The 26,265-nt window shown below is 42.8% G+C and overlaps 1 protein-coding gene across 3 annotated transcripts in view; it reads left to right on the top strand.

Annotated features, from left to right (window-relative positions):
- The window catches only part of nt5c2a (5'-nucleotidase, cytosolic IIa), a 29,166-nt gene extending 4,004 nt beyond the window's left edge, over positions 1-25,162 (top strand). The window contains exons 3-20 of one of the 3 annotated variants that reach the window (XM_024424660.2): positions 465-503; positions 7,475-7,548; positions 8,896-9,013; positions 9,335-9,430; positions 9,565-9,656; positions 10,114-10,171; positions 10,263-10,356; positions 10,990-11,043; positions 11,167-11,250; positions 11,375-11,416; positions 11,553-11,660; positions 11,789-11,855; positions 13,727-13,897; positions 14,017-14,068; positions 21,079-21,139; positions 21,277-21,453; positions 21,649-21,887; positions 22,184-25,162. In XM_024424660.2, the coding sequence (XP_024280428.1) occupies positions 465-503; positions 7,475-7,548; positions 8,896-9,013; positions 9,335-9,430; positions 9,565-9,656; positions 10,114-10,171; positions 10,263-10,356; positions 10,990-11,043; positions 11,167-11,250; positions 11,375-11,416; positions 11,553-11,660; positions 11,789-11,855; positions 13,727-13,897; positions 14,017-14,068; positions 21,079-21,139; positions 21,277-21,453; positions 21,649-21,887; positions 22,184-22,235 (1,678 nt within the window). In that variant the 3' untranslated portion in view covers positions 22,236-25,162. The remainder of the gene's footprint in view (positions 1-464; positions 504-7,474; positions 7,549-8,895; positions 9,014-9,334; positions 9,431-9,564; positions 9,657-10,113; positions 10,172-10,262; positions 10,357-10,989; positions 11,044-11,166; positions 11,251-11,374; positions 11,417-11,552; positions 11,661-11,788; positions 11,856-13,726; positions 13,898-14,016; positions 14,069-21,078; positions 21,140-21,276; positions 21,454-21,648; positions 21,888-22,183) is intronic. The other 2 variants (XM_024424661.2, XM_024424663.2) reach the window with 2 other exon arrangements.
- Positions 25,163-26,265: the final 1,103 nt, after the last annotated feature.

Here is a 26,265-nt window from a genome sequence, read left to right as displayed (position 1 = left end):
AGATCTGGGACCAGGCTACATGGATATATCATTGCTCCTTTATTATTGCTTATGTGCAATGTAGGCTAATTTATCTTTATAGTTTTCATATGTTATCGAAGGTGTGTGAAACACACATACTCCCGATTCCATATATTTAATGTTTAATACATTGATGTATAACTATGTAGTGTAATAAACATGTAAGAAAGGTCTTTTGGGTGTCGATATCGTGTGGCCGGCAACCATTTCCGGGTAAAAAGTCTGGTGGTGTTGTCATGGTGTAGTGTCTTCCTTCCTCATTCTGTGGTTGAAAATCTACATACCCTTTCCAAATAAGAAAACAGGGGCACTGTCAATGCAACAAGTCTAAAAGCAGTGTAAGAACCACCTGATTTATGTGGTGTGTGCATCACTGGAGCGCAGGCTATGACACATTCACATTCAGTGGTAATGCTATCGCACATGTATTCTCTATTACAAAGCTTTCCAAGGGAACTGGCCCAATACCATCCTGCAATGAGGTACGCCAAACTTTTGTTGAACCTCAATACTGACTGAATGACCCTTTTGTACATGTGTATTTATTTTCCATTCAAACTCCATGTATCCCATGTTCATACTGACACTAGCCCTCTGTGTGCTGGGTAGGTCTCTGAGGGTGGGTGGTAGTAGGTGGTCATGAGTTCTCTGTGTGACCTCTCTTCCCCCTCAGTCTGCCCTTCATTCCCCCTCTCTTACTGCATCACCCCTCACCCGCTCCTAATGCCACCTCCCCATCGCCATCAGTCTGAAGTCTTATCCCATAACATCTGAATAGAAACTTCAGGCCAGAATAGTGTTGGAGGAGGGCAATTCCACAATAAAAAGGAATTACGCTGAGACTACGATTTTTCACTTTAAAATGTATACCAAACAAAAACCATTGATTTTCAAAGTTTAAAAACCATTAAACTCTATGCACAATGACTATTTTGAACAATTTACACAGTAAAAAATAAAAATAAAAAAAAACATTTTAAAGGTGAAAAGTTTGGTAACAGAATTACGGTAAAATCTCCCTCAGTTTTATTCTGTTACTGCATAGGTCTTCCTCTAAATGTGTTTTTGTAAAATTTTCTCTAGAACTTGTTTAAAGTAGTCATTGTGCATAGAGTTCTATGGTCTGTTAAACTTTGAATGCAATGGTTTTTGTTTGGTATACATTTTAAAGTGAAAAATCTGAGTGAGTGAAATTCTGTTACAATGGAATTTGCCAGGAACAGTATAGCTTTGTTGGAGCGAGGGAGTATCTAGAATGTTATTGCCTACTTTGCTTCCTATTAGATATATTCAACTGATCATCTGCATAATTTTCCTTGGTGCATTTTCAAGCTTCTTTTGTTTTAAAATCGTTTTCACATTTTCATTGTGTCTGAAATGTGAACTTCACTACAGGTGTTTCCTGTTGGTCCGTACGATGTAGGCTTCTCATAGTGAATATACCTAGTGTCCGAATAAATACAAGACGAGCCGAAAGTGCCGCTTAAATGGCATCAAAAAGGCCAGTGAACTTCAATGTGTTGCTTTGTTGCAATATTCACACTAGCCCAGCACTTAGAATGGAGCAATGTGTTAGACATGCATTTTAAGTGATGTGCTAGTGGAGGCCTAGATATTGGAGCCACTGTGTCCTTTGGTTGGTGTGCTACCTTCTGTTCTCTTTTGAATCAAAATTAGCCATAGTGCTGTGAAATGATTCCTTCTTCCTCTGTTGCTTTTTTTGGAATAGATGTCAGGCAAGAGTTGACTGCACAGACTCTGGAGTGGTTGCCAAGGCCTTTCAGTATGCCCATGGGCACCAGCAGCAGACAAAGCACTTGCCTAATTCACTTTCACTGGAAAAGAGGATTACCTGAGCCCTTCATTGTATCGTGGATTGCTTATGTTATAACGGAATTGACTCAACATAGCAATGTGTAAGCACATTTGTGGACCTATAATTCAATACAATGATGCCAGGTTTCAGGGGAAATCTGAGGAAGGCTTAATGACGTTTGAAGTTCAGATGTGTGTAGCAGACTACGTAACAAATGTAGAAATGGATTTGCATGCCATTGATGTAGTGATTTCTTTTTGAGTTTGAGTGATACTTGGTTGTTTCTTTCAATCTAGACATTAGGCTAGTCTCCCAACAAACCAAAGCTGTGTTCGAAAACTCATACTAACTCTACTATTTGTGACGTGAATTGAGTATGTAGTATGCTTATTGGTCATAGCACGGATATAGTTAGTATGCCAAAAGTTCCCGGATGTCATACTGAATTCGCCAAAATACGAAGTATACAAGCAGTGGGCACTATTTCTGTGCTTTTAGGGCCCATAATGCAATTCTTTGGAAAATGGGCGAGGATTCACAATGTTTTCAGATTTCAAGAAAATGGCGGAAAATATGCTGCCGATGTCCGACGAGAGCGGATACAAATTCATTGCTTTAATTAATTATGACAAATGTTGAGAAATGTAATAAAGTAATGACTTTTCAAATAAATTACGTTACACGTTATGTTGGCTGACAATTTGTTAGCTACGCTATCCTTTACGAACCACATAGCATGATAGCAGTATTTACCGGTATGTTAGCTAGTTACTGTCCTAACGTTAGTTGGCTACTAATATATCAAACTTGACAGGCAGTATATTAACTATAATCTAACTACCCAACATTTATTGACTTTATTATTAACATCATTCTTAGCTAAGTGCTATAGTCTGTTTGTTTTCTCAATGGACATTGTTTATTCTGTCCATCTACTCCAATTTCAGAGCACTCGTCTTGAGTGTGCCAGAGCACATTTATGAACGCTCAACACCCGTTGAATATATGGCCGTTGTCAGTAAATGTTGGCAAAAAAAAGTGTCATTAAATTGTTGCCAGAAAAACAGTCACCAACACCCCGGATAACATCAAAAGTAACAGTCAGTATCTGGTGTGACCACCAGCTGCATTAAGTACTGCAGTGCATCTCCTCCTCATGGACTGCACCAGATTTGCCAGTTATTGCTATGAGATGTTACCCCACTCTTCCACCAAGGCACCTGCATGTTCCCGAACATTTCTGGGGGGAATGGCCCTAGCACTCACCCTCTGATCCAACATGTCAGGGTCATGTCAGGATGAGCCTGCAGGAAGGGTACCACATGAGGGAGGAGAATTTCTTCCCTGTAACGTACAGCGTTGAGATTGCCTGCAATGACAACAAGCTCAGTCTGATGATGCTGTGACACACCGCTCCAGACCATGACGGACCCTCCACCTCCAAATCACTCCCGCTCCAGATTACAGGCTTCGGTGTAACGCTCATTCCTTCAATGATAAACGCGAATCCGACCATCACCCCTGGTGAGACAAAACCGCGACTCGTCAGTGAAGAGCACTTTTTGCCAGTCATGTTTGGTCCAGCGATGATGGGTTTGTGCCCATAGGCAACGTTGTTGCCGGTGTTGTCTGGTGAGGACCTGCCTTACAACAGGCCTACAAGCCCTCAGTCCAGCCTCTCTCAGCCTATTACAGACAGTCTGAGCACTTATGGAGGGATTGTGCGTTCCTGGTGTAACTCAGGAAGTTGTTGTTGCCATCCTGTACCTGTTCCGCAGGTTTGATGTTAGGATGTACCAATCATGTGTAGGTGTTGTTAGACGTGATCTGCCACTGCTAGGATGATCAGCTGTCCGTCCTGTCTCCCTGTAGCGCTGTCTTAGGCGTCTCATAGTACGGACATTGCAATTTATTGCCCAGGCCACATCTGCAGTCCTCATGCCTCCTTGCAGCATGCCTTAGTCACATTCACGCAGATGAGCAGGGACCCTGGTCATATTTATTTTGGTGTTTTTCAGAGTCAGTAGATAGGTCTCTTTAGTGTCCTAAGTTTTCATAACTGTGACCTTAATTGCCTACCATCTGTAAGCTGTTAGTGTCTTAATGACCTTTCCACAGGTGCATGTTCATTAATTGTTTGTGGTTCATTGAACGAGCATGTTTCAAACCACTTACAGTGAAGATCTGTGAAGTTATTTAGGTTATTATGAATTATCTTTGAAAGACAGGTTCCTGGAAAAGGGACGTTTCTTTTTAGCTGAGTTTAGCTAGCAAGATAGCTAATGTTAGCCAGTTAGCTTGGGTGATTGACTGCCGTTGTGAGGTCAGAACGCTCGGCTCAACCCTACTCCTCGGCCAGTGCGTCCAGTGACGCGCTCCTAGAGCAAAATGCTCTGAATTTACGAAGTGACAATCTGACAACGCTCTGGAGCACACTCTGGAACTACAGACTGAATTTCCGAACACACCCAAAATCGTAAAAATGTCTAGCTAGTCATTTGTTATGCTAACAAGCTGGCAAGAGGTTGCATATAGCAACAGCATCAACTTCCGTTAGTCCGGCGAAGCGCTAGTACGCTAAAACTGAAAAGATACCTTTTTTTTTTTTTTTTTTACAGTATACCTAAATTAACTAGTAGTATACAGTATTTTAGTATGGGTATTCGAACACAGCTCAAGTCTTTTCAGGAAGTGGGTTAATGCTGACACTGACACAACAGTGATGCAAGACTACGGGACCTTTTTATACAGTGGTTCTTCCATTCTGTGTGGATTTCTGCTAATTTCCTTCACATTATTTTCAAGCAAACACCAATTATTGTTCATCTATAAGCCTACATGTAAACAATGCTAAAAATGGTAAAAAGTAAAAAATCTTACTACAGTGCCGTGAAAAAGTTTGTCCCTTTGCTGATTTTCTCTATTTTTGCACATTTCTGATACCGAATGTTATCAGCTCTTCAACCAAAACCTAATATTAGATAAAGGGAACCTGAGTGTACAAATAACACAAAAATATGATATTTAATTTATTTAATAAACATGCAACACCCAATGCCCTGTGTGAAAAATAATTTGCCCCCTTACACCCAATAACTGGTACTGTCACCTTGAGCATTTGTTGGTTTTCGAGCATGAACTGCTCATTGCAGGTCCTGCTACAACATCTCAATCTGGTTTAGGTCTGGATGACTAGGCCATTCTAAAACTTTTACATGTGTTGCTTTTTAGCCATTCTGACATAGACTGACTTGGTTGTTTTGGATCATTGTCATGCTGCATGAACCAGCTGCGCTTCAGCTCACAGACAGATGGCCTGACATTCTCCTGTAGAATTCTCTGATACAGAGCACAATTCAAGGTTCCGTCAATAATGGCAAGTCGTCCAGGTCCTGATGGAGAAATGCATCCCCAACCCATCACACTACCACCACCGTTCTTGACCGTTGGTAGGATGTTCTTACTGTGGAATGCAGTGTTTGGTTTTTGCCAGACATAGTGGGACCCATGTCATTCAAAAAGGAAACTCAAGTTTGCCAAAAATCCCCTGGATGCACCTGGATGGTCATAAAGACTCGGGGAAGAATGTCCTATGGACAGATGAGTCAAAAGTATAACTTTTTGGATGACATGGGTCCTGTTATGGACAGGGATTTTTCTGCTGCCTAAAAAAACAACTTGTGAACAACTAAAACCAGATAGAAAGTATGTCAAAAAATATATAATGGACCTGTACATAAAACATTAAGAACACCTGCTCTTTCCATGTTCTAGACTGACCAGGTGAAAGCTATTATCCCTTATTGATGTCACTTGTTAAATCCACTTCAATCAGTGTAGATGAAGGGGAGGAGACGGGTTAAAGATTTTTTTTTAAAGCCTTGAGATAATTGAGACATGGATTGTGAATGTGTGCCATTCAGAGGGTGATTGGGCAAGACAAAAGATTGAACTGCCTTTGAACGGGGTATGGTAGTAGGTGCCAGGTGCACTGGTTTGTGTCAAGAACTGCAACGCTGCTGGGCTTTTCACTCAACAGTTTCCTGTGTGTATCAAGAATGGTCCACCACCCAAAGGACATCCAGCCAACTTGACACAACTGTGGGAAGCAATGGAGTCAACGTGGGCGGCATCCCTGTGGGAACCCTTTGGACACCTTGTAGAGTACATTCCCAGATGAATTGAGGCTGTACTGAGGGCCAAATGAGAAGGTGCAACTCAATATTATGAAGGTGTTCCTAATGTTTGGTATACTCAATCTATATTTTTTAATAATATATTATTTGAGAATTAACAATCACCAAAATAAAAGCTAGGTAGTCAGGGAGAATGGAAAATTCCTAAGACAATGAATTTAGCAGCATTGATTTTAAGTTTGAGTAAAAGAACACAGCATTCGCCATGGCAAAATGCATAGAATTGCAGGATATTAGCTTTAAAATTGCAGCATTTTTATCTCTGCTCCATGGCAAAATGTGTAGTAGAATTGCAGTAGAATCTACACCGCAAAGATGGGGGCCTCTAAAAGGTTCTCTAAAATCCAGCTGTGTCAACGGGCTGAATGCATCCATTGCCACGCCCCCCACCTAATCCTCTTTTTGATCCAGAAAAAACCTTGATGTCTGGCGAAAACCAAACGCTGCATTCCACAGTAAGAACCGCATACCAGCGGTCAAGCATGATAGTGGTAGTGCGATGCTTTGCTGCCTCAGGACCTGGATAACTTGCCATCCTTGAAGGAACCATGAATTGTGCTCTGTATCAGAGAATTCTACAGGAGAATGTCAGGCCATCTGTCTGTGAGCTGAAGCTGAAGTGCAGCTGGGTCATGCAGCAAGACAATGATCCAAAATACACAAGCAAGTCTACATCAGAATGGCTGAAAAGTTTTGGAATGGCCTAGTTAAAGTCCAGATGTAAACCTGATTTGAGGTGTTGTGGCTGGACCTGAAACGAGCAGTTCATGTTCGAAAACCCAAGAATGTCTTCCTCCGCGATGTGAGAGACTGATCAACACCTACAGGAAGTGTTTGGCTGCAGTCATTGCAACTAAAGGAGGCACAACCAGTTATTGAGTGTAAGGGGGCACAACCAGTTATTGAGTGTAAGGGGGCACAACCAGTTATTGAGTGTAAGGAGGCACAACCAGTTATTGAGTGTAAGGGGGCACAACCAGTTATTGAGTGTATGTAAGGGGGCACAACCAGTTATTGAGTGTAAGGAGGCACAACCAGTTATTGAGTGTAGGGAGGCACAACCAGTTATTGAGTGTAAGGGGGCAATTCGTTTTTCACCAGGGGCATTTAGTGTTGTATAATATTGAGTGTAAAAAATATGCAACAATTGAGAAAATCAGAAAAGGGGCAAATACTTTTTCACAATACTGTATATGAAATATGGCCTTTGAGTTGGACTCTATTTTTTTCCCTCCAACTTTGTAAAGATCTGTGTAACCCTCACTGTGAATACATATTTTGTATGGACACATTTAGAGTTGCTACTGCACTGCTCCACTTCTGTACTGTTGAACTCAGGACCCCGACCTTTACTATCATCTGTTTTCATGCAAAGTATCCTCTTTAGGATATGTTCATCATCAGAACCTCTGACTGACTAGATGCTCTACTTCCTTTTCAGAGTTTTTGTGAACAGAAGCTTGGCAATGGAGAAGATTAAGTGCTTTGGTTTTGATATGGACTACACTCTGGCAGGTAGGTGTACACTGAGTGTACAAAACATTAGGAACATCTTCCTAATATTGAGTTGCACCCCCTTTTACCATCAAAACAGCCTCAATTCGTTGGGGCATGGACTCTACAAGGTGTTGAAAGCGTTCCACGGGGATGCTGGCCCATGTTGACTCAAATGCTTTCCACAGTTGTCAAGTTGGCTGGATGTCCTTTGGGTGGTGGACCATTCTCGATACACACGGGAAACTGTTGAGCGTGAAAACCGCAGCAGCGTTGCAGTTCTTGACACACTTTAAACGCATGCAACTGGGACCTACTACCACAGGCAATTAAATATTTTGTCACCCTCTAAATGGTACACACACAATCCATGTCTCAAGGCTTAAAAACCCTTATCTAACCTTTCTCCTCCCCTTCATCTACACTGACTGATGTGGCATCAATAAGGGATCATAGCTTTCACCTGGTCAGTCTACCTCATGGAAATTGCAGGTGTTCCTAATGTTTTGTGTACTCTGTGTGTGTGTGTGTGTGTGTGTATGTTTTATGTGTACTGACAATGTGTTCGTGTTTAGAATGCCATGTGTACAGTCGCCTGCTCAAATCAAATCAAAGTGTATTGGTTGCGTACACAGATTTGCAGATGTTGTCGCAGGTGCAGTGAAATGCTTGTGTTGATACAGCAGCTTACTCCCTTGCATGTAGGAGGTCTCGATATAGCCTAGAACCTCAATTGGGCCAGCTCTGCTTTTTGTGACACGTGTAGCCTGGATGACATTGTTTGTGCCTTACGCATACGTCACCCTCTCAACCAGTAACCCCCCACCCCACTCCACTGCCCTCCCTTGGGTCTCTGAAGGAAAACTGTAACCCAAGCGGCTCACATCCGCCTGTTTATAGAGCCCAGTCACCGTCCCATAAACAAGTGCTGCTAAGGGGTTGTGTTTCCACACAGTGAGTGGGGAGAAACAACCCCGGGGGGCTGTGGGAGTAGCGCCAGGAACTAAAGGGTTTTTGACATGCCAACCGCTACAGGTCATTTGCTTCTATAGCCACTATCTGCAGTGCAGTCGAAGCACTCTTAGTGAGTTAGTGGGTCGTGTGTGTCGTGTATGTGCTTACATGTGTTCTGGATGTGCACGTTATTCACTTAACATACCCATACCAGATTCATTTCAACTGTCCACAGAGGCCACGTGTAAATCCCTCCCTATGTTCCAGTGTGTAGGCCCTATCTTGCTTTGTCAGTCTCGCCACATAAATCTGTCTCCCTCTCTATGAACACGGAGAGACCGCATTGTAGCTCTCTCCCAATGAGTATATCACCCTGTACTACAGTAGCTGTTTCCCTCTCCCTGCTTACTGCAGTGTATAAATCACCTGAGTACGAGTCGCTGGGATTTGACCTGACCGTGGAACGTCTCGTCCACATCGGTTACCCACAGGAGCTGCTCAACTTTGTCTACGACCCCGCTTTCCCCACCAGGTCCGTCTGACATCACACGTTCATATCGGTTATTTGTAAGGCCAGACGGAATTCTTATGAAAACCATTATAGAGTTGTCTTTGATTTGGTCAATTATAATTATTTATTTGTTTTCTAACGGTACTTGGTTTGAACTGATTTCATTTCACAAATATATGATTTAAAAAATAACTTGGGGTCTTGAGGAAAATACTCCCTTTCAGTCTGGCCCCGGTTAAAAGTTACACATCTCAGTTAGTAAGCCTTTTTAGAGAGGATGGCTCCCATCTCACACACATATAAATGGTTCTGACAAGTTGTCCTACCACCCTCTGGTTCCAGAGGCCTGTTGTTTGACACAATGCACGGGAATCTGCTCAAGGTCGACGCATACGGCAACATCCTGGTCTGTGCCCACGGCTTCAACTTCATGAGGGGGTGAGTTCTGCTGCTCGTAATGATATCACCCTCACACCAAACATTTACCATGTGCTCATGCCAAGTACCCTCATATTGCACATACACACAGCGTATAGTCATATCATACTCATTTAATCACTCTGTTCCTTTAGGCCTGAGATCAGGGAGATGTACCCCAACAAGTTTATCCAGCGTGGAGACACAGACCGCTTCTACATTCTGAACACACTGTTCAACCTCCCCGGTGAGAGAGCAGTCTTCACCCCATTTTTTGGGGGCAAGGATCCCTCGCGACCCCACTCCAAATCTAATGACACAACCTTTAAAATCTGTCAATTTCAAATAACCTTAAATTCATAACATTTTCTAAATGAAAAGAAACCAATAAATACAATTACTCAACATCAAAAAATTGAATTATCTTTCTCAAAAATGTTCTTACGTTTAAAAAAACAAAAACGTAAAAACTATTTGGGTGACCCCACTGACCCCATCTTTGAATACCCCTGCCTGAGTGACATTCACTGAACTGTGTTCACAGTCTTGCTGATACTGTCCACATTACTGCTCCAGAGTACTGCTCAAATACTCCCCTGGTTGTTGTTCCATAAGTTAGTGTTGTTTTTTTATTTTCTGAGGAATGTCCTTTTTGCTGATGTCACATTGTTGTTTCAAATGGCCTTACCTTGCTCCCTCTTTAGAAACCTACCTCTTTGCTTGTCTGGTTGATTTCTTCACCAACTGCCCCAAATACACAAGGTGAGTGTGCTGCTCTCCCTCTGAAAACTGAATCATTTTGAATGATTATCAGATAGTTTGGGATTTCTAATTCAAGTTATTGTGGTCCCAGCTGCGAGACTGGCTTTAAGAATGGAGACCTCTTCATGTCCTACAAGAGCATGTTCCAGGATGTCCGTGATGCTGTGGACTGGGTCCACTTGAAGGTAAAACAACCTCCCTCCCTCACTTCCTCTTCTAAATCCATTAAAGTATTTTTCACTGAATATGGTTATATGCACACAGTAATACCATTATTGTGAATAGTCAGATTAATATAATAGTTTGATTAAAACGTTTACATGCTTTGCAAGAACAATTTCCCTAATAATCCTGTTTCCATGGACACTAATGGGGCTTTGAGAAATGCAGAAAATTGGCACTCAAACTAACAGCGACCATGTTATTTTTGGGAAGCTTATTTGATTCTGAGTTCGGACATATAAAGTTTATGTGAAAACTATTTCTAAGATGTATACTTCTCTCGCGCATAAGAGGGAGGCTTGCACTGCTGGTGCTGCCACATGCACAGATCAAATACACTGCTGGACCTCCGATTTAAGGGGTTTACAGGTGCTAATAATTGTAAAGATTGCTCTGAAAACCAGGTGTTTTAATGGGCATATGCTTACTTCGATTAAGATAAGCAGAGTAAGATGTGTACATGACTATTGCCATACTCGGCCTACTGCCATAATCTGTTTTTAATATTGGGTTATTTGGGTGCATGTAAACATACTTATTGTATCTGTTATTCCTTCTATTACCTGTCTAAATGTTTTGTCGCCTGTTTTCATCAGGGATCTTTGAAAGAAAAAACGGTTGAAAACCTGGAAAAGTATGTGGTCAAGGATGTAAGTAAACTTCACATTCATTTAATTGCATCTGACACATTTTCAGTGACCTTGTCTTTTTTAACACCTGTAAACGTATCACTTAAAATGTAATTTGCTGAATACATTTTTTCTTCATTGAAGGGGAAGCTCCCTCTACTCCTGAGTCGGATGAATGAAGTGGCCAAGGTGTTCCTGGCCACCAACAGTGACTACAAATACACAGAGGTGAGGCCTACCGACTGCACTGTACATAACCCCATACACAATCAATGAACATATATAACGTATAACGTAATATAATAATATAATACAAGTATGAAGTATAACGTCTCTCTGTTTATCATTTCAGAAAATAATGACATACCTGTTTGACTTCCCCCATGGTCCAAAGGTAAGAGACTGAATTGTCTTGTTTAGATTCTTGTTGCTTCCTTTCAGACCTAAGAACTCTAAGAGAAGAGGGGTTTAGGGGAGGCGGCAAGCTGCTGAAATGGAACAGAGGTTCAGTGTGTATGTTTGTGCTGCAGGTGGGAATGCCCCATCGGCCCTGGCAGTCCTACTTTGACCTGATCTTAGTAGATGCCCGCAAACCCGTGTTCTTCGGAGAGGGGACAGTGCTACGGCAGGTCGACACAGTGAGTGTGTGTTTGGGCTCGAGTATGTGTTAAACTGTCTAGCAGTGTGGTGCCTGTGTGTGTGCACGTTTTTGTGTGTTCATGTTGGCATGGCCACGATGACCTTACCAGAGTGCTTGCTGTTGCAGACCACAGGCCGGCTGAAGATTGGCACATACACAGGACCGCTGCAGCACGGCATCGTGTACTCTGGAGGTAACGCACTCCTGACACATATCATTTATACAGTGCATACTGAAAGTATTCAGACCCCTTGGCTTTTTCCACATTTTGTTATGTTACAGCCTTATTCTGAATTTGATTAAGTTGTTTTCCCCCTCATCAATCTACACACAATACCCCATAATGGCAGACATTTTTGAAAATGTATTAGAAGTAAAAAAAACTATCACATTTACATAAATATTGAGACCGTTTACTCAGTACTTTTTTGAAGCACCTTTGGCAGCGATTACGAGCCTCGATTCTTTTTGGATATGAGGTTACAAGCTTGGCACACCTGTATTTGGGGAGTTTCTCCCATTCTTCTCTGCAGATCCTCTCAAGCTCTGTCGGGTTGGATGAGGAACGTCGCTGCACAGCTATTTTCAGGTCTCCCCAGAGATGTTTGATCGGTTTCAAGTCTGTGCTCTGGCTGGACCACTCAAGGACTTTCAGAGACGTCCTGAAGCCACTTCTGCGTTGTCTTGGCTGTGTGCTTAGGGTCGTTGTCCAGTAGGAAGGTGAACCGTCTCCCCAGGTCCTAAGCACTCTGGAGAAGGTTTTCATCAAGGATCTCTATGTACTTTGCTCTGATCATCTTTCCCTCAATCCTGACTAGTCTCCCAGTTCCCGCCTCTGAAAAACATCCCCACAGCATGATGCTGCCACCACCGTGCTTCACCGTAAGGATGGTGCCAGGTTTTCTCCAGACATGACGCTTGGCATTCAGGACATAGAGTTCAATCTTGGTTTCATCAGACCAGAGAATCTTGTTTCTAATGGTCTGAGAGTCCTTTCGGTACCTTTTGGCAAACTCCAAGCCGGCTGCATGTGCCTTTTCCTGAGGAGTAGCTTCCGTCTGGCCACTCTACCATAAAGGCCCTTTTGGTGAAGTGCTGCAGAGATGGTTGTCCTTCTGGAAGGTTCTCCCATCTCCACAGAGGCACTCCTGAGTTCTGTCGGTGACCATTGGGTTCTTGGTCACCTCCCTGACCAAGGCCCTTCTCCCCCAATTGCTCAGTTTGGCCAGGCAGGCAGCTTTAGGATGAGTCTTAGTGGTTCCAAACTTCTTCCATTTAAGAATGATGGAGGCCACTATGTTCTTGGGGAGATCCAATGCTGCAGACATTTTTTGGTACTCTTCCCCAGATCTGTTTCTCGACACAATCCTGTCTTGGAGCTCTAGGACAATTCCTTTGACCTCATGGCTTGGTTTTTGCTCTGACATGCACTGTCAACTGTGGGACCTTATATAGACAGGTGTGTGCCTTTCCAAATCATGTACAATTGAATTTACCACAGATGGACTCCAATCAAGTTGTAGTGACATCATAAAGATGATCAATGGAAACAGGATGCTCCTGAGCTCAATTTCGAGTCTAATAGCGAAGGGTCTGAATACTTATGTAAATAAGATATTTCTGTTTTTCAAAAACTGTTTTCACTTTGTGGGTTTGTGTGTAGTTTGATGAAGATCATTTTTTAAATTGTGTCAAAAGTCAAGGGGTCTGAATACTTTCCGAATGCACTGTATATACAAATATTGTTCATAAATTAGAAATGTATTGTTGACACAAACATGTAAGTAGAGCTTCCATACTGTCTCATTTCCCACAGTGTACATGGCTGTTTATAGCCTGTAAGGATACACTCTTTAGGGGCCGGGGAATTTACAAGGAGCCAAACATCAACAGCCCTGTTCGAAGACTTTGGAAAAGCATTCTAATCACTGATATGACATGACTAACCCTTTTCACATATCACTATCGTGTGGTAGTTGAACCTCTAGTGATGACTCAGAGGAAGGAAATGGTCCAAAAGTATTCCAACAAGGCCTTAGTTTTCAGTTCTCTCTCTCCTCACAGGTTCCTCTGACATAGTGTGTGACCTGCTGGGGGCCAAAGGGAAGGACATAGTATACATTGGGGACCACATCTTTGGGGACATCCTCAAGTCCAAAAAACGCCAGGGGTGGAGGACCTTCTTGGTGATCCCTGAACTCGCTCAGGAGCTGCATGTGTGGACTGACAAGAGCTGTGAGCTTAACACACCCATGTCATAGATACTGATGCTTGACAACAGTATTCGGGTATATTTGTGTGTCTTTGTGCACTGTTGTGCATCTCTTACAACCGTGTGTGTTTCTGTGTTCCAGCTCTGTTTGAGGAGCTCCAGTCTCTGGACATCTTCCTGGCAGAGCTCTATAAGTGAGTGTCTCTGCCTCGTCTACACAACAAACTGAACCACATCCGGCCAAAACTTAGGCTCAAGGTTGACAAACTAAATTAGGCATGGTTTTATTGACCGAATGTGCTCTATCAAAATCAAATTACATTTATTTGTCACATGCTTCGTAAACAACAGGTATGGACTAACAGTGAAATGCTTACTTACGGGGGCTCTTCCCAACAATGCAGAGAAAGAAAATAGAGAAATAAAGGAAAGTAAAACACGTAATAATAGATACACAATGAGTAACGATAACTTGGCTATATACAAGGGCTACTGAGTCAATGTGCAGTGAGTGGTATGAGATAATTGAGGTAGATATGTACATACAGTGCCTTGCGAAAGTATTCGGCCCCCTTGAACTTTGCGACCTTTTGCCACATTTCAGGCTTCAAACATAAAGATATAAAACTGTATTTTTTTGTGAAGAATTAACAACAAGTGGGACACAATCATGAAGTGGAACGACATTTATTGGATATTTCAAACTTTTTTAACAAATCAAAAACTGAAAAATTGGGCGTGCAAAATTATTCAGCCCCTTTACTGTCAGTGCAGCAAACTCTCTCCAGAAGTTCAGTGAGGATCTCTGAATGATCCAATGTTAACCAAAATGACTAATGATGATAAATACAATCCACCTGTGTGTAATCAAGTCTCCGTATAAATGCACCTGCACTGTGATAGTCTCAGATGTCCGTTTAAAGCGCAGAGAGCATCATGAAGAACAAGGAACACACCAGGGAGTCCGAGATACTGTTGAGAAGAAGTTTAAAGCCGGATTTGGATACAAAAAGATTTCCCAAGCTTTAAACATCCCAAGGAGCACTGTGCAAGCGATAATATTGAAATGGAAGGAGTATCAGACCACTGCAAATCTACCAAGACCTGGCCGTCCCTCTAAACTTTCAGCTCATACAAGGAGAAGACTGATCAGAGATGCAGCCAAGAGGCCCATGATCACTCTGGATGAACTGCAGAGATCTACAGCTGAGGTAGGAGACTCTGTCCATAGGACAACAATCAGTCGTATATTGCACAAATCTGGCCTTTATGGAAGAGTGGCAAGAAGAAAGCCATTTCTTAAAGATATCCATAAAAAGTGTTGTTTAAAAAGTTTGCCACAAGCCACCTGGGAGACACACCAAACATGTGGAAGAAGGTGCTCTGGTCAGATGAAACCAAAATTGAACTTTTTGGCAACAATGCAAAACGTTATGTTTGGCGTAAAAGCAACACAGCTCATCACCCTGAACACACCATCCCCACTGTCAAACATGGTGGTGGCAGCATCATGGTTTGGGCCTGCTTTTCTTCAGCAGGGACAGGGAAGATGGTTAAAATTGATGGGAAGATGGATGGAGCCAAATACAGGACCATTCTGGAAGAAAACCTGATGGAGTCTGCAAAAGACCTGAGACTGGGACGGAGATTTGTCTTCCAACAAGACAATGATCCAAAACATAAAGCAAAATCTACAATGGAATGGTTAAAAAAATAAACATATCCAGGTGTTAGAACGGCCAAGTCAAAGTCCAGACCTGAAACCAATCGAGAATCTGTGGAAAGAACTGAAAACCGCTGTTCACAAATGCTCTCCATCCAACCTCACTGAGCTCGAGCTGTTTTGCAAGGAGGAATGGGAAAAAATGTCAGTCTCTCGATGTGCAAAACTGATAGAGACATACCCCAAGCGACTTACAGCTGTAATCGCAGCAAAAGGTGGCGCTACAAAGTATTAACTTAAGGGGGCTGAATAATTTTGCACGCCCAATTTTTCAGTTTTTGATTTGTTAAAAAAGTTTGAAATATCCAATAAATGTCGTTCCACTTCATGATTGTGTCCCACTTGTTGTTGATTCTTCACAAAAAAATACAGTTTTATATCTTTATGTTTGAAGCCTGAAATGTGGCAAAAGTTCGCAAAGTTCAAGGGGGCCGAATACTTTCGCAAGGCACTGTATAACTGTGGATAAAAGTGACGGATAGTAAACTGTAACAGCCGCGTATGAGATGAGTCAAAAAAAGTTAGTGCAATTAGGGTCAATGCAGATAGTCTGGGTAGCTGTTTGGTTGGCTTGTTCAGCTGTTCAGGGTCCTTTTGGTTCCAGACTTGGTGCATTGGTACTATGACTTGGGTGGCTGGAGTCTGGTAATTTTTAGGGCCTCCCTCTGACATCGCCTGGTATAGACGTCCTGGACAGCAGGGAGCTCGGCTCCAGTGGTGTACTGGGCCATACACACAACCCTCCGTAGTGCCTTGCGTTTGGATGCCCACAGTTGCCATACCAAGCGGTGATGCAGACAGTCAAGATGCTCTCAATAATGCAGTTGTAGAACTTTTTGAGGATCTGAGGGCCCATGCCAAATCTTTTCAGCCAACTGAGGGTGAAGAGGCGTTGTCGGGCCCTCTTCACGACTGGGTTGGTGTGTTTGGACCATGATAGATCCTTATGGATGTAGACACTGAGAAACTTGAACCTCTCAACCACTCCACTACAGCCCCCTCAATTTGAATGGGGGTGTGCTCAGCTCTCCTTTTCCTGTAGTTCACGATCACCTCCTTTTGTCTTGCTGACGTTGAGGGAGAGGTTGTCATGGCATCACACTGCCAGGTCTCTTACATCCTCCCTATAGGCCGTCTCATTGTTGTCGGTGATCACTGTTGTGTCATCTGCAAACTTAATGATGGTGTTGGAGTTGTGCGCGGCCACGCAGTCGTGGGAGAACAGGGAGTACAGGAGGGGATTAAGAACACACCCCTGAGGGGGCCCGTGTTGAGGGTCAGTGTGGCTGATGTGTTGTTGTCTACCCTCAACACTTGGGGGGCGGCCCATCAGGAAGTCCAGGAACCAGTTGCTGAGGGAGGTGTTCAGTCCCAGGAATCCTTAGCTTGGTGATGAGCTTGGAGGGCACTATGGTGTTGAACGCTGAGCTGTAGTCAATTAACAGAATTCTCACGTAGGTTTTCATTTTGTACAAGTTGGAAAGGGCATTGTGGAGTGCAATTGAGATTGTGCCATCTATGGATCAATTGGGGCGGTAGGCAAATTAGAGTGGGTCCAGGGTGTCTGCGATCATAGTGTTGATGTGAGCCATGACCAGCATTTCAAAGCATTTCATGGCTACAGATGTGAGTGCTACGGGGCGATAGTCATTTAGACAGGTTACCTTGAGGTTCTTGGGCACAGAGGCTATGGTGGTCTTCTTGAAACATGTAGGTATTACAGACTAGAGGTCAAGTTTACATAACAATCGGAAATCAGTATTTTAGGACACCGATTTGGCCGATTTTTTAAAATATATATTTTTTTAAATATATTTTTTTACACTTTTATTTAATCTTTATTTAACTAGGCAAGTCAGTTAATAACACTTTCTTATTTTCAATGACGGCCTAGGAACGGTGGGTTAACTGCCTCGTTCAGGGGCAGAACGACAGATTTTCACCTTGTCAGCTCGGGGGATCCAATCTTGCAACCTTACAGTTAACTAGTCCAACGCTATAACCACCTGCCTCTCGTTGCTCTCCACAAGGAGACTGCCTGTTACGCAAATGAAGTAAGCCAAGGTAAGTTGCTAGCTAGCATTAAACTTATCTTATAAAAAACAATCAATCAATCATAATCACTAGTTAACTACACATGGTTGATGATATTACTAGTTTATCTAGTGTGTCCTGTGTTGCATATAATCTGACTAAGCATACAAGTATCTGACTGAGCGGTGGTAGGCAGCAGCAGATTCGTAAGCATTCATTCAAACAGCACTTTCGTGCGTTTTGCCAGCAGCTCTTCGTTGTGCGTCAAGCGTTGCGCTGTTTATGACTTCAAGCCTATCAACTCCCGAGATGAGGCTGGTGTAACCAATGTGAAATGGCTAGCTAGTTAGCGTGGTGCGCGCTAATAGCGTTTCAAACGTCACTGAGACTTGGAGCAGTTGTTCCCCTTGCTCTGCATGGGTAATGCTGCTTCGAAGGTGGCTGTTGTTGTGTTCCTGGTTCGAGCCCAGGGAGGAGCGAGGAGAGGGACGGAAGCTATACTGTTACACTGGCAATACTAAAATGTCTATAAGAACATCCAATAGTCAAAGGTTAATGAAATACAAATGGTATAGAGGGAAATAGTCCTATAATTCCTATAATAACTACAACCTAAAACTTCTTACCTGGGAATATTGAAGACTCATGTTAAAAGGAACCACCAGCTTTCATATGTTCTCATGTTCTGAGCAAGGAACTTAAACGTTAGCTTTCTTACATGGCACATATTGCACTTTTACTTTCTTCTCCAACACTTTGTTTTTGCATTATTTAAACCCAATTGAACATGTTTCATTATTTATTTGAGGCTAAATTGATTTTATTGATGTATTATATTAAGTTAAAATAAGTGTACATTCAGTATTGTTGTAATTGTCATTATTACAAATGTAAAAAAACAAAACGGCCGATTAATCGGTATCGGCTTTTTCGGATCTTCCAATAATCGGTATCAGTATCGGCGTTGAAAAATCATAATCGGTCGACCTCTATTACAGACTGCGTCAGGGAGAGGTCAGCGCATGCTCTGAGTACGTGTCCTGGTAATCCGTCTGGCCCTGCAGCCTTGTGAATGTTAATCTGTTTAACCCCTAAAGTCGATGTGCGCGCCTCTGCAAAAAACTACTTAGCATAATACAAAAATCCCTATAAAAATATGTCAGTTAAAACTAGAGCTTTCTGTTTGTTTTTGTTTTTTTGCATTGGATGCGTCTCAATCCACCGCAACCGCCTATGTAACACTTACACATTTGCGGTAAAAGGTGACAGAAATAGAACGGTGTATGTCAGACCGTCTGTAGCGTCCGGAAAGCTAATATAACCCCTCTATGGAAAGATGAGACTCTGGATGGAGACTGTTTAATGTAGCAAAATGAGGAAAAGGACAAACTTCCTTTAGATTGTTTGGGGGGGGACTCTGTTATTCAATGTGTTTGTATGGGCTAATAGCAGTAAGGCCAAATAATATTTTTATTTTTATTTTTGATACTTCAAGGGGTCTTAAAATTTAAAATCAAATAGCCAAATAATCCTTACGGGTTAAAGGTCTTACTCACATTGGATAAGGAGAGCTGATTACACAGTCGTCCGGAACAGCTTGTGCTTTCATGATTGGTTCAGTGTTGCTTGCCTCGAAGCAAGTATAGAAGGAATTTTGCTCGCCTGGTATGCTCGCTTCATTAGGAAACTTGCGGCTGGGTTTCCCTTTGTAATCCGTGATAGTTTACAAGCCCTGCCACATCCGATGAGTGTCAGCACCAGTGTAAGGGATTTGATCTTAGTCCTGTATTGATGCTTTGCATGTTTGATGGTTCGTCTGAGGGCGTAGCAGGATTTCTTATCAGCGTCCGGGGCCTTGGAAGAGGCAGCTCTAGTCTTTAGCTCAGTGCTGATGTTGCCTGTGATCTATGGCTTCTGGTTGGGATATGTACGTACGGTCACTGTGGGGATGTCGTCGTCGATGCACTTATTAATGAAGCCGGTGACTGATGTGCTAACTCCTCAATGCTGTCGGATGAGTCCCAGAACATATTCCAGTTTGTGTTAGTGAAACAGTTCTGTAGCTTAGCATCCGCTTCATTTGACCACTTCTGTATTGATCGCTGGCACTGTATCTCCTGTTTTGAGTTTTTGCTTGTAAGCAGGTATCAGGAGGATAGAATTATGGTCTGATTTGCCAAATGGAGGGCGAGGGAGAGCTTTGTATGTATCTCTGTGTGTGGAGCAGTTATTTCGCCTCTAGTTGCACAGATGACATGCTGGTAGAAATAAGGTATGACTGATTTCATTTTTCCTGCATAAAAATCACCTTCCACTAGGAGCGCTGCCTCTGGATGAGCATTTTCTTGTTTGCTTATGGCCCTATACGACTCGTTGATTGTGGTCTTAGTGCCAGCATCAGTTTGTGGTGGTAAATAGACAGCTACGACAAATATTGATCAACTATTTTGGTAAGTAGTATGGTCTACAGCTTATCATGAAGTATTCTAACTCAGGCGAGCACAACCACAAGCCTTCAATATTAGAGATTGCACACCAGCTGTTTATAACAAAGGTCCCGTTGACGGGATAGTTTAAAAAAAATGTTGTGTTTTTTTTGCTTCTACCCCTTTTTTCTCCCCAATTTCGTGGTATCCAATCTTGTCTCATCGCTGCAACTCCCATACGAATTCGGGAGAGACGAAGGTCGAGAGCCATGTGTCCCCGAAACTCAAACCAACCAAGCCGCACTGCTTCTTGACACAATACCCACTTAACTCGGAAGCCAGCCCCACCAATATGTCGGAGGAAACACCGTAAACCTGGCGACCGTGTTAGTGTGCATGCGCCCTGCCCGCCACAGGAGTTGCTGGAGCGTGATGGGACAATAACATCACTGCCGGCCAAACCCTCCCCTAACCCAGACGACGCTGGGACAATTGTGCGCCGCCCCATGAGTATCCCGGCTGCGACAGAGCCTGGACTCGAACCAGGAACTCTAGTGGCACAGCTTGCAACTGCGATGCAGTGCCTTAGACCACTGCGCCACTCGGGAAGCCAATAGGATAGTTTTGAACGGAACTCATCCAGGTTTTTCTCCAGTGATTTTATTTACTCGCCGCGGTAGCATCATCAGGGTACCCACACGTCGGCCTCTATATCGTAGTCTCTTTCTTTTCCCGAGTGTCGGGGCCTGGTCTGGGGGTGAGCAGTATGTGCAGTTGAATCAAGGTTAGTGGTGGCCAGAAGCTTGTTTCCTATGACCTGAAAAATGGAGGAAACATTATGTACAAAAAAAGAATCGCAACAAAACGCACAAAATAGCAGAATTGGTCAGGAACTCGTAAATCAGCCGCTATACATTCCGGCGGCATTCCTATTCTACCATAGAATGGTGAGACAAGTACAAATGAATGTAGCTTGACTCCACCAAAGCCCAATCCAATAGAACTGTCTCTCTGTCCACAGAAATCTTGACAGCAGCAGCAACGAGAGACCTGATATCAGTTCCCTCCAGCGCAGGATCAAGGTACACACACACACATACTGTACACCCTGCAAACTGGCACCACGCACATATGCATACCCAAACGTACACATAGCATACAGTCCACCCAACCTCTAAATCTTCTAACTTTCTTTCTTCTCTTACCCTGTCCGCCACAGAAAGTGACCCATGACATGGACATGTGCTATGGGATGATGGGCAGTCTGTTCCGCAGTGGCTCCAGACAGACTCTGTTTGCGTCACAGGTGATGCGCTATGCTGACCTGTACGCTGCCTCCTTCATCAACCTCCTCTACTACCCATTCAGCTACCTGTTCAGAGCAGCACACGTACTGGTGAGCTCAGCTAATGTTGTCTCATAGGACATCCGGATGTAAATTCCCTCGTTGGATACAAAAGTTAGGACAAAATGGAGAAACGCTGTTTGTCTGTATGAAGACAATACATTAAGAGCAGCCCTACTATGGGTTGCTTTTTGTTCTCTGTGTGGATCTGTATGACACTTCCTCCCTCGTGCCCTTCTCTCCCAGATGCCCCATGAGTCGACGGTTGAGCACGCCCACGTGGACATCAACGATACCGAGTCTCCCCTGGCAACGCGTAACCGCCACTCCGTGGACCTGTTGGAGTTAGACTGTAAGAGGCACCAGCTGACCCGCTCCATAAGTGAGATCCAGCCCCCAAACCTGTTCCCACAGACACCCCAGGAGATCACCCACTGCCACGACGAGGATGATGACGAGGAAGAGGAAGAGGAAGAGGAGGAAGAGTAAGCAGGGAGAGGAGGCTCACCAAAGGGTAGACTTTTACTTTAGGGACAGATCTAGCATCAGTTTAGTGTCTAGTGGCAAATTCCTACTGCTCCAGGAGGGTGTATAGGGCGTAGTGTTGTGTAGTTAGCTAGGTAACTGAATATCCCCAGCAAAGGGATTGGTAGAGAGGAGAGGCTTAGTAAGTGTCAGGATTAGGGTAAGGGTTACACAGATTTTAGTCGTACCGTTTGTATATATTTCTCAGCACAGGCTATGTAAATGTTGTTTGTTTTGTTCTTTTTGCTTGGTGAAGTTTCCAGAGAAGTTTCCAGATGGAGCTCTTCGGACCACACCTAAGAGACTGATGGTGACTTGGCCCCCCTAGCATGCCTGCACTGACCTGGCATCATTATGCAGTCAGTATCACATACTTGAGCTGTGCACGCATAGTCTTGAAAACCCCACCCTTAGGCAACACAGTGACCAGGGTCTGGTTTCAATGGTGGACTCATTTGGCATAGAGCAGGGATGGGCCACATTGATTGGTGTGGGGGCCACATGAGGCGCCGTTGCTAGCAGGTCTGCATACCCACATGTGCATAACCCTTTTCCCACCACATTGCAAGCAAAACGTTTTTGCAGCCCCCCTCTTGACACCAAAGAGTTCATTTTGTGCAATTCTACACATTTTGTCATGGGGCGTAGAGAAAATGTTGCAGTTTTAAAGCAAGTTTGCTGCAATTCTATACATTTTGCCGGGGACGTAAATTGATCCAAAGGACTTCAAAGGGGAGCGGCCCGCCAATTGCCAATCCCTGGTATAGAGGAGCTACGTCACTGCCTATGTCGATAAGGGAGGGGAAAATCTGGGGCTTTCCCAACAAACAAAACACTTTGCAGTGCTTTTAGTTAAGGATGCAAACGGGCCATGTGAAATTCACTAATTTAAAAAGAACCGCTATGATCTTCATCTTGCTAGCTACTATTTTGTATTTTATTCAAGTTGATAAAGCAGTGACGTAGGCAATGATGTCGTTCCTCTATGACAAAAGAGTCCATAATTGAAACAAGGCCCAAGCCAAGGGTCGGGTTTTCCAGACTAATGCACTTACACTGCCCTGCTACTGTCCCCTAGCTGTGAGTGGTGTGCCTTTTTAGTTTGTTTTACTGAATGAAACTGTTCCCTTGGTTAAAGTTGCACTATGCAGAAATCGCTCTGCCATTTCCTGGTTGCTAAAATTCGAATAGTTTGCCTAATGTATATGTGACGAAACAAGCAAGTTTAGTGTATAGAATCATTGTACCATGTAATCCGCAGTGAGATATTTTTTTCCATAACCAAAAATAGTATATTCAGCTGTTTGAAGCTGGTATACAAAACACAAGTAAAAGACGCAAGCGAAACTTCAGCACGGTAAGCATAGAAATAGGGCACATAGAACAGATCTACCGCTTCTTAGACTTGCTTTCAATAAGAATGATAGATCTATAATTCACATTTCTATGTAATTTTGTTGGGGTCGCCCAAAAAGTTACATATTGCAGCTTTAATGTTTGAACCACCTAAGGAACAATAGTATAATTTATATGGAGTCCTATTTGCACCAGACTTTGTGGTTATAGAAATGCTTTTCTCTGAACTGTTATAGAATAGTATTTTTATGGAAACAGAGAGCATGTGATGGCTGCTGTGGAACAGAATAAAAGTTTGTGATCATACGCACATTCTTAAAAAACGTAGGTGCTGGGCTAATAAAGAATACTTGTGAAGAACAGGAAGGCCTGTTTACGCTCCCAAAAAAGCACTGAATTGGGTGCATAAACTGTGTGTGGGCCTTCCTGTTCTTTGCTGTGGTACAGTACACATCTGTCTGAGGAATGTGACAAATAAATGTATCACGTTACGTGACGTTACACAGCAGCTGCAGATCCAGAGCAACCGGCAGAAGCCGCAATTCTCCTTTTGGCATCTGGTTACCTGCTCTAGTTACCAGATTCCTCCTACTAATTTACCATCCCCCACTGACTAATAGACTACATTTCCCAGAATTCAGTTGTATTCCATAGCTCAGCCAATCAGAGTCCCTGTCTCTACTTAGTGCCCTACACATTATACAGATTATGGCAATAATATACCCTGTATTATCATTTTAATTCAGACCATTTCTGTATCAAGAAATGCTGTGTATATCAGCCCTATAAAACTGTTGTTGCCCTAGTCTGGTCTGGATTTGTGAGACAATGTATATACAAGATAAGTATATTTTTGTGTGTCTTTTGAATAATGTTTGAAAGGGAAGACAGTCCTGGTAAAAGCTGCTTGTATTATTTACTGTAAAAGTGTTCTGAAGGGCTTTGATGTTGTAGGCCTCTTCTATGCGCATTTCAAATGGCTGTAGTTCAATGACATTGCCTAAGTTCACAGCATGCTCCCGGAGTATCTATAACCAGAGACATGCTTAAAACTCATCAAATTGCAGGCATTTTGTTGAAAGCCTGAAAAACATGGTATTGAAATGCATCTGCGCTTCCGCAGAAAACAGGCTTAACAACTGTAAGTATTCAGCTGCATGAATATTTTTTTATATAAGAGGTGAAATTCTGCACTGCAAGAATCATTTTCTTATTTCTGCAATAGTATCGGCTAACCGAGTGTCTCTGGGTGTACGGTTAAGTATGAGTGTTTATGGTTTATTATGGTGCGTAGCATGACCCGTAAACTGGTCCAAGTTGCCCTCACGTTTATTTCTAACCCCTCCCCTTAATGTGGGTCAAAGATCTTACTATGCCCGTAAGCTATGTGCTCATATGATTGGCTGTTTGTTTGTTTTAATAGCTGTTACTGTACAGTCTTGTCCTACTGTATGGAACTGGACTGACTCCCTCTACTGGAAGTTTGAAAACTACCATTAACTCAAATGTTTCAATTCAGAATCCCTTTACCTTGTGGCGGATTTACCTACTGTATAAAAGCAACGCTAACTGTGCCAATGAATGTCATGCTGTTATTTTTTTTAAATATGTTTTCCAACTTTTTAAGATTTATAATTTTTGTGCATGATCTGAATCTGTTGAGTTTGGAGCTGCTTTTTGAATTCACTGTGGAATGTGAGACGACTAAACCGTGCCAATGGATTTAAAGCAATTTATGAAAATGTATTTTCTTGAAAACATTTTGTGCATGTTCTGCAGTTGCTGTTTAAGTGTGGAATTTGTTTCTGAGAATTTTACTTGGAGGAATATCCATTTTGATGTTAAATAAAATGTAATGCGCCGTCGCAATAGATTGGAATTACTGTGTAATGTCAAACCTTTTACTCCATTGAGTGGCTTACAATATCATACCAACAGGGGGAGACAAACATCTGAGAAAGAGCAGGGATAGTTTGTGGACTATTCAGGTGCTGAGGTGACAGCAATTTCTAGGGTTATTGATTGCAATTGAGGTATATGACATAGAAATAAGCAGGTCATTATACATTTATTTGTACTTTGCTTTACATTTCTTATGTCTAGTTTAATCAAAAATAGTGTCTGCACATTTGCTTCAGCAAACCTTTATATAATAGAGGTAGGTGACAGGAGGTCGCTGTGCATATTAATCATTGCAGCCTGACAGGCCTTGGGGCTGATAAAGTGGCATTGTTCTTCCCTCAGCAAGAACATTCTCAAGGTTTCAGATCTTGGCTGGAGTAGTTGGCTGGAGTAGTTGCATGGAGCTCAAATGGAGTGCTCGTCCCCAACACGCCAACCTCTCTAGAGCCCTCGAGTCACACCACTTCTTTCCTAGTGTGCATGATATAGCACATGCACAATACACGAGACTTGCAAAACTTTACTTGGCCCTTGTGAGAGTAGGTCATTGAGATGCAAACCTCCCCTTGACGACACTCGGGGTCACGGTCTAGGACAGCCAGCTGCTTAGCCTTCGAAGGTTGCTGATACTGTTGCCATGGCAGCCTCTTTTATGCCAAGTTTGAGGAAGTTTAAAGACCACTCACATTTCAATGTACCTAATGTACCCTGACTGCTAGCTCTAATACCACTATTAGCAAGCTAATCAAGGTTAAATACGATATGCTTCCTTATTGAAATTGAATGACTTCTCATCCCTTATCCAAACTCTATCTACTACCCTGTGTACTCTCTAAAGCCCTATTTATACCTGGTTCTAGCATGCATCCTTTGTCCTGATCTTGTCCACATTGTGATTGTACCAACATTTTTACAGGTGTAGATTAGGAGATGGAGCTTGTCTGGATATCGAAGAGGCCTGAACAGTAAAACCATTTAAATCATCATTATCCAGCTCTTTAAAATCATCAACAGGTGATGCAATTGATTTATGGCTTCAATGTGTCTGTGAATGAAATCATTTGCAAATGAGGGACTAGG

The sequence above is a fragment of the Oncorhynchus tshawytscha genome, linkage group LG06, assembly GCF_018296145.1.
Source record: "Oncorhynchus tshawytscha isolate Ot180627B linkage group LG06, Otsh_v2.0, whole genome shotgun sequence".
NCBI classification, from domain to species: Eukaryota; Metazoa; Chordata; class Actinopteri; order Salmoniformes; family Salmonidae; genus Oncorhynchus; species Oncorhynchus tshawytscha.
Note: the sequence above shows the minus strand (reverse complement) of the source record. Positions and strands in the feature narration are given on the sequence as shown.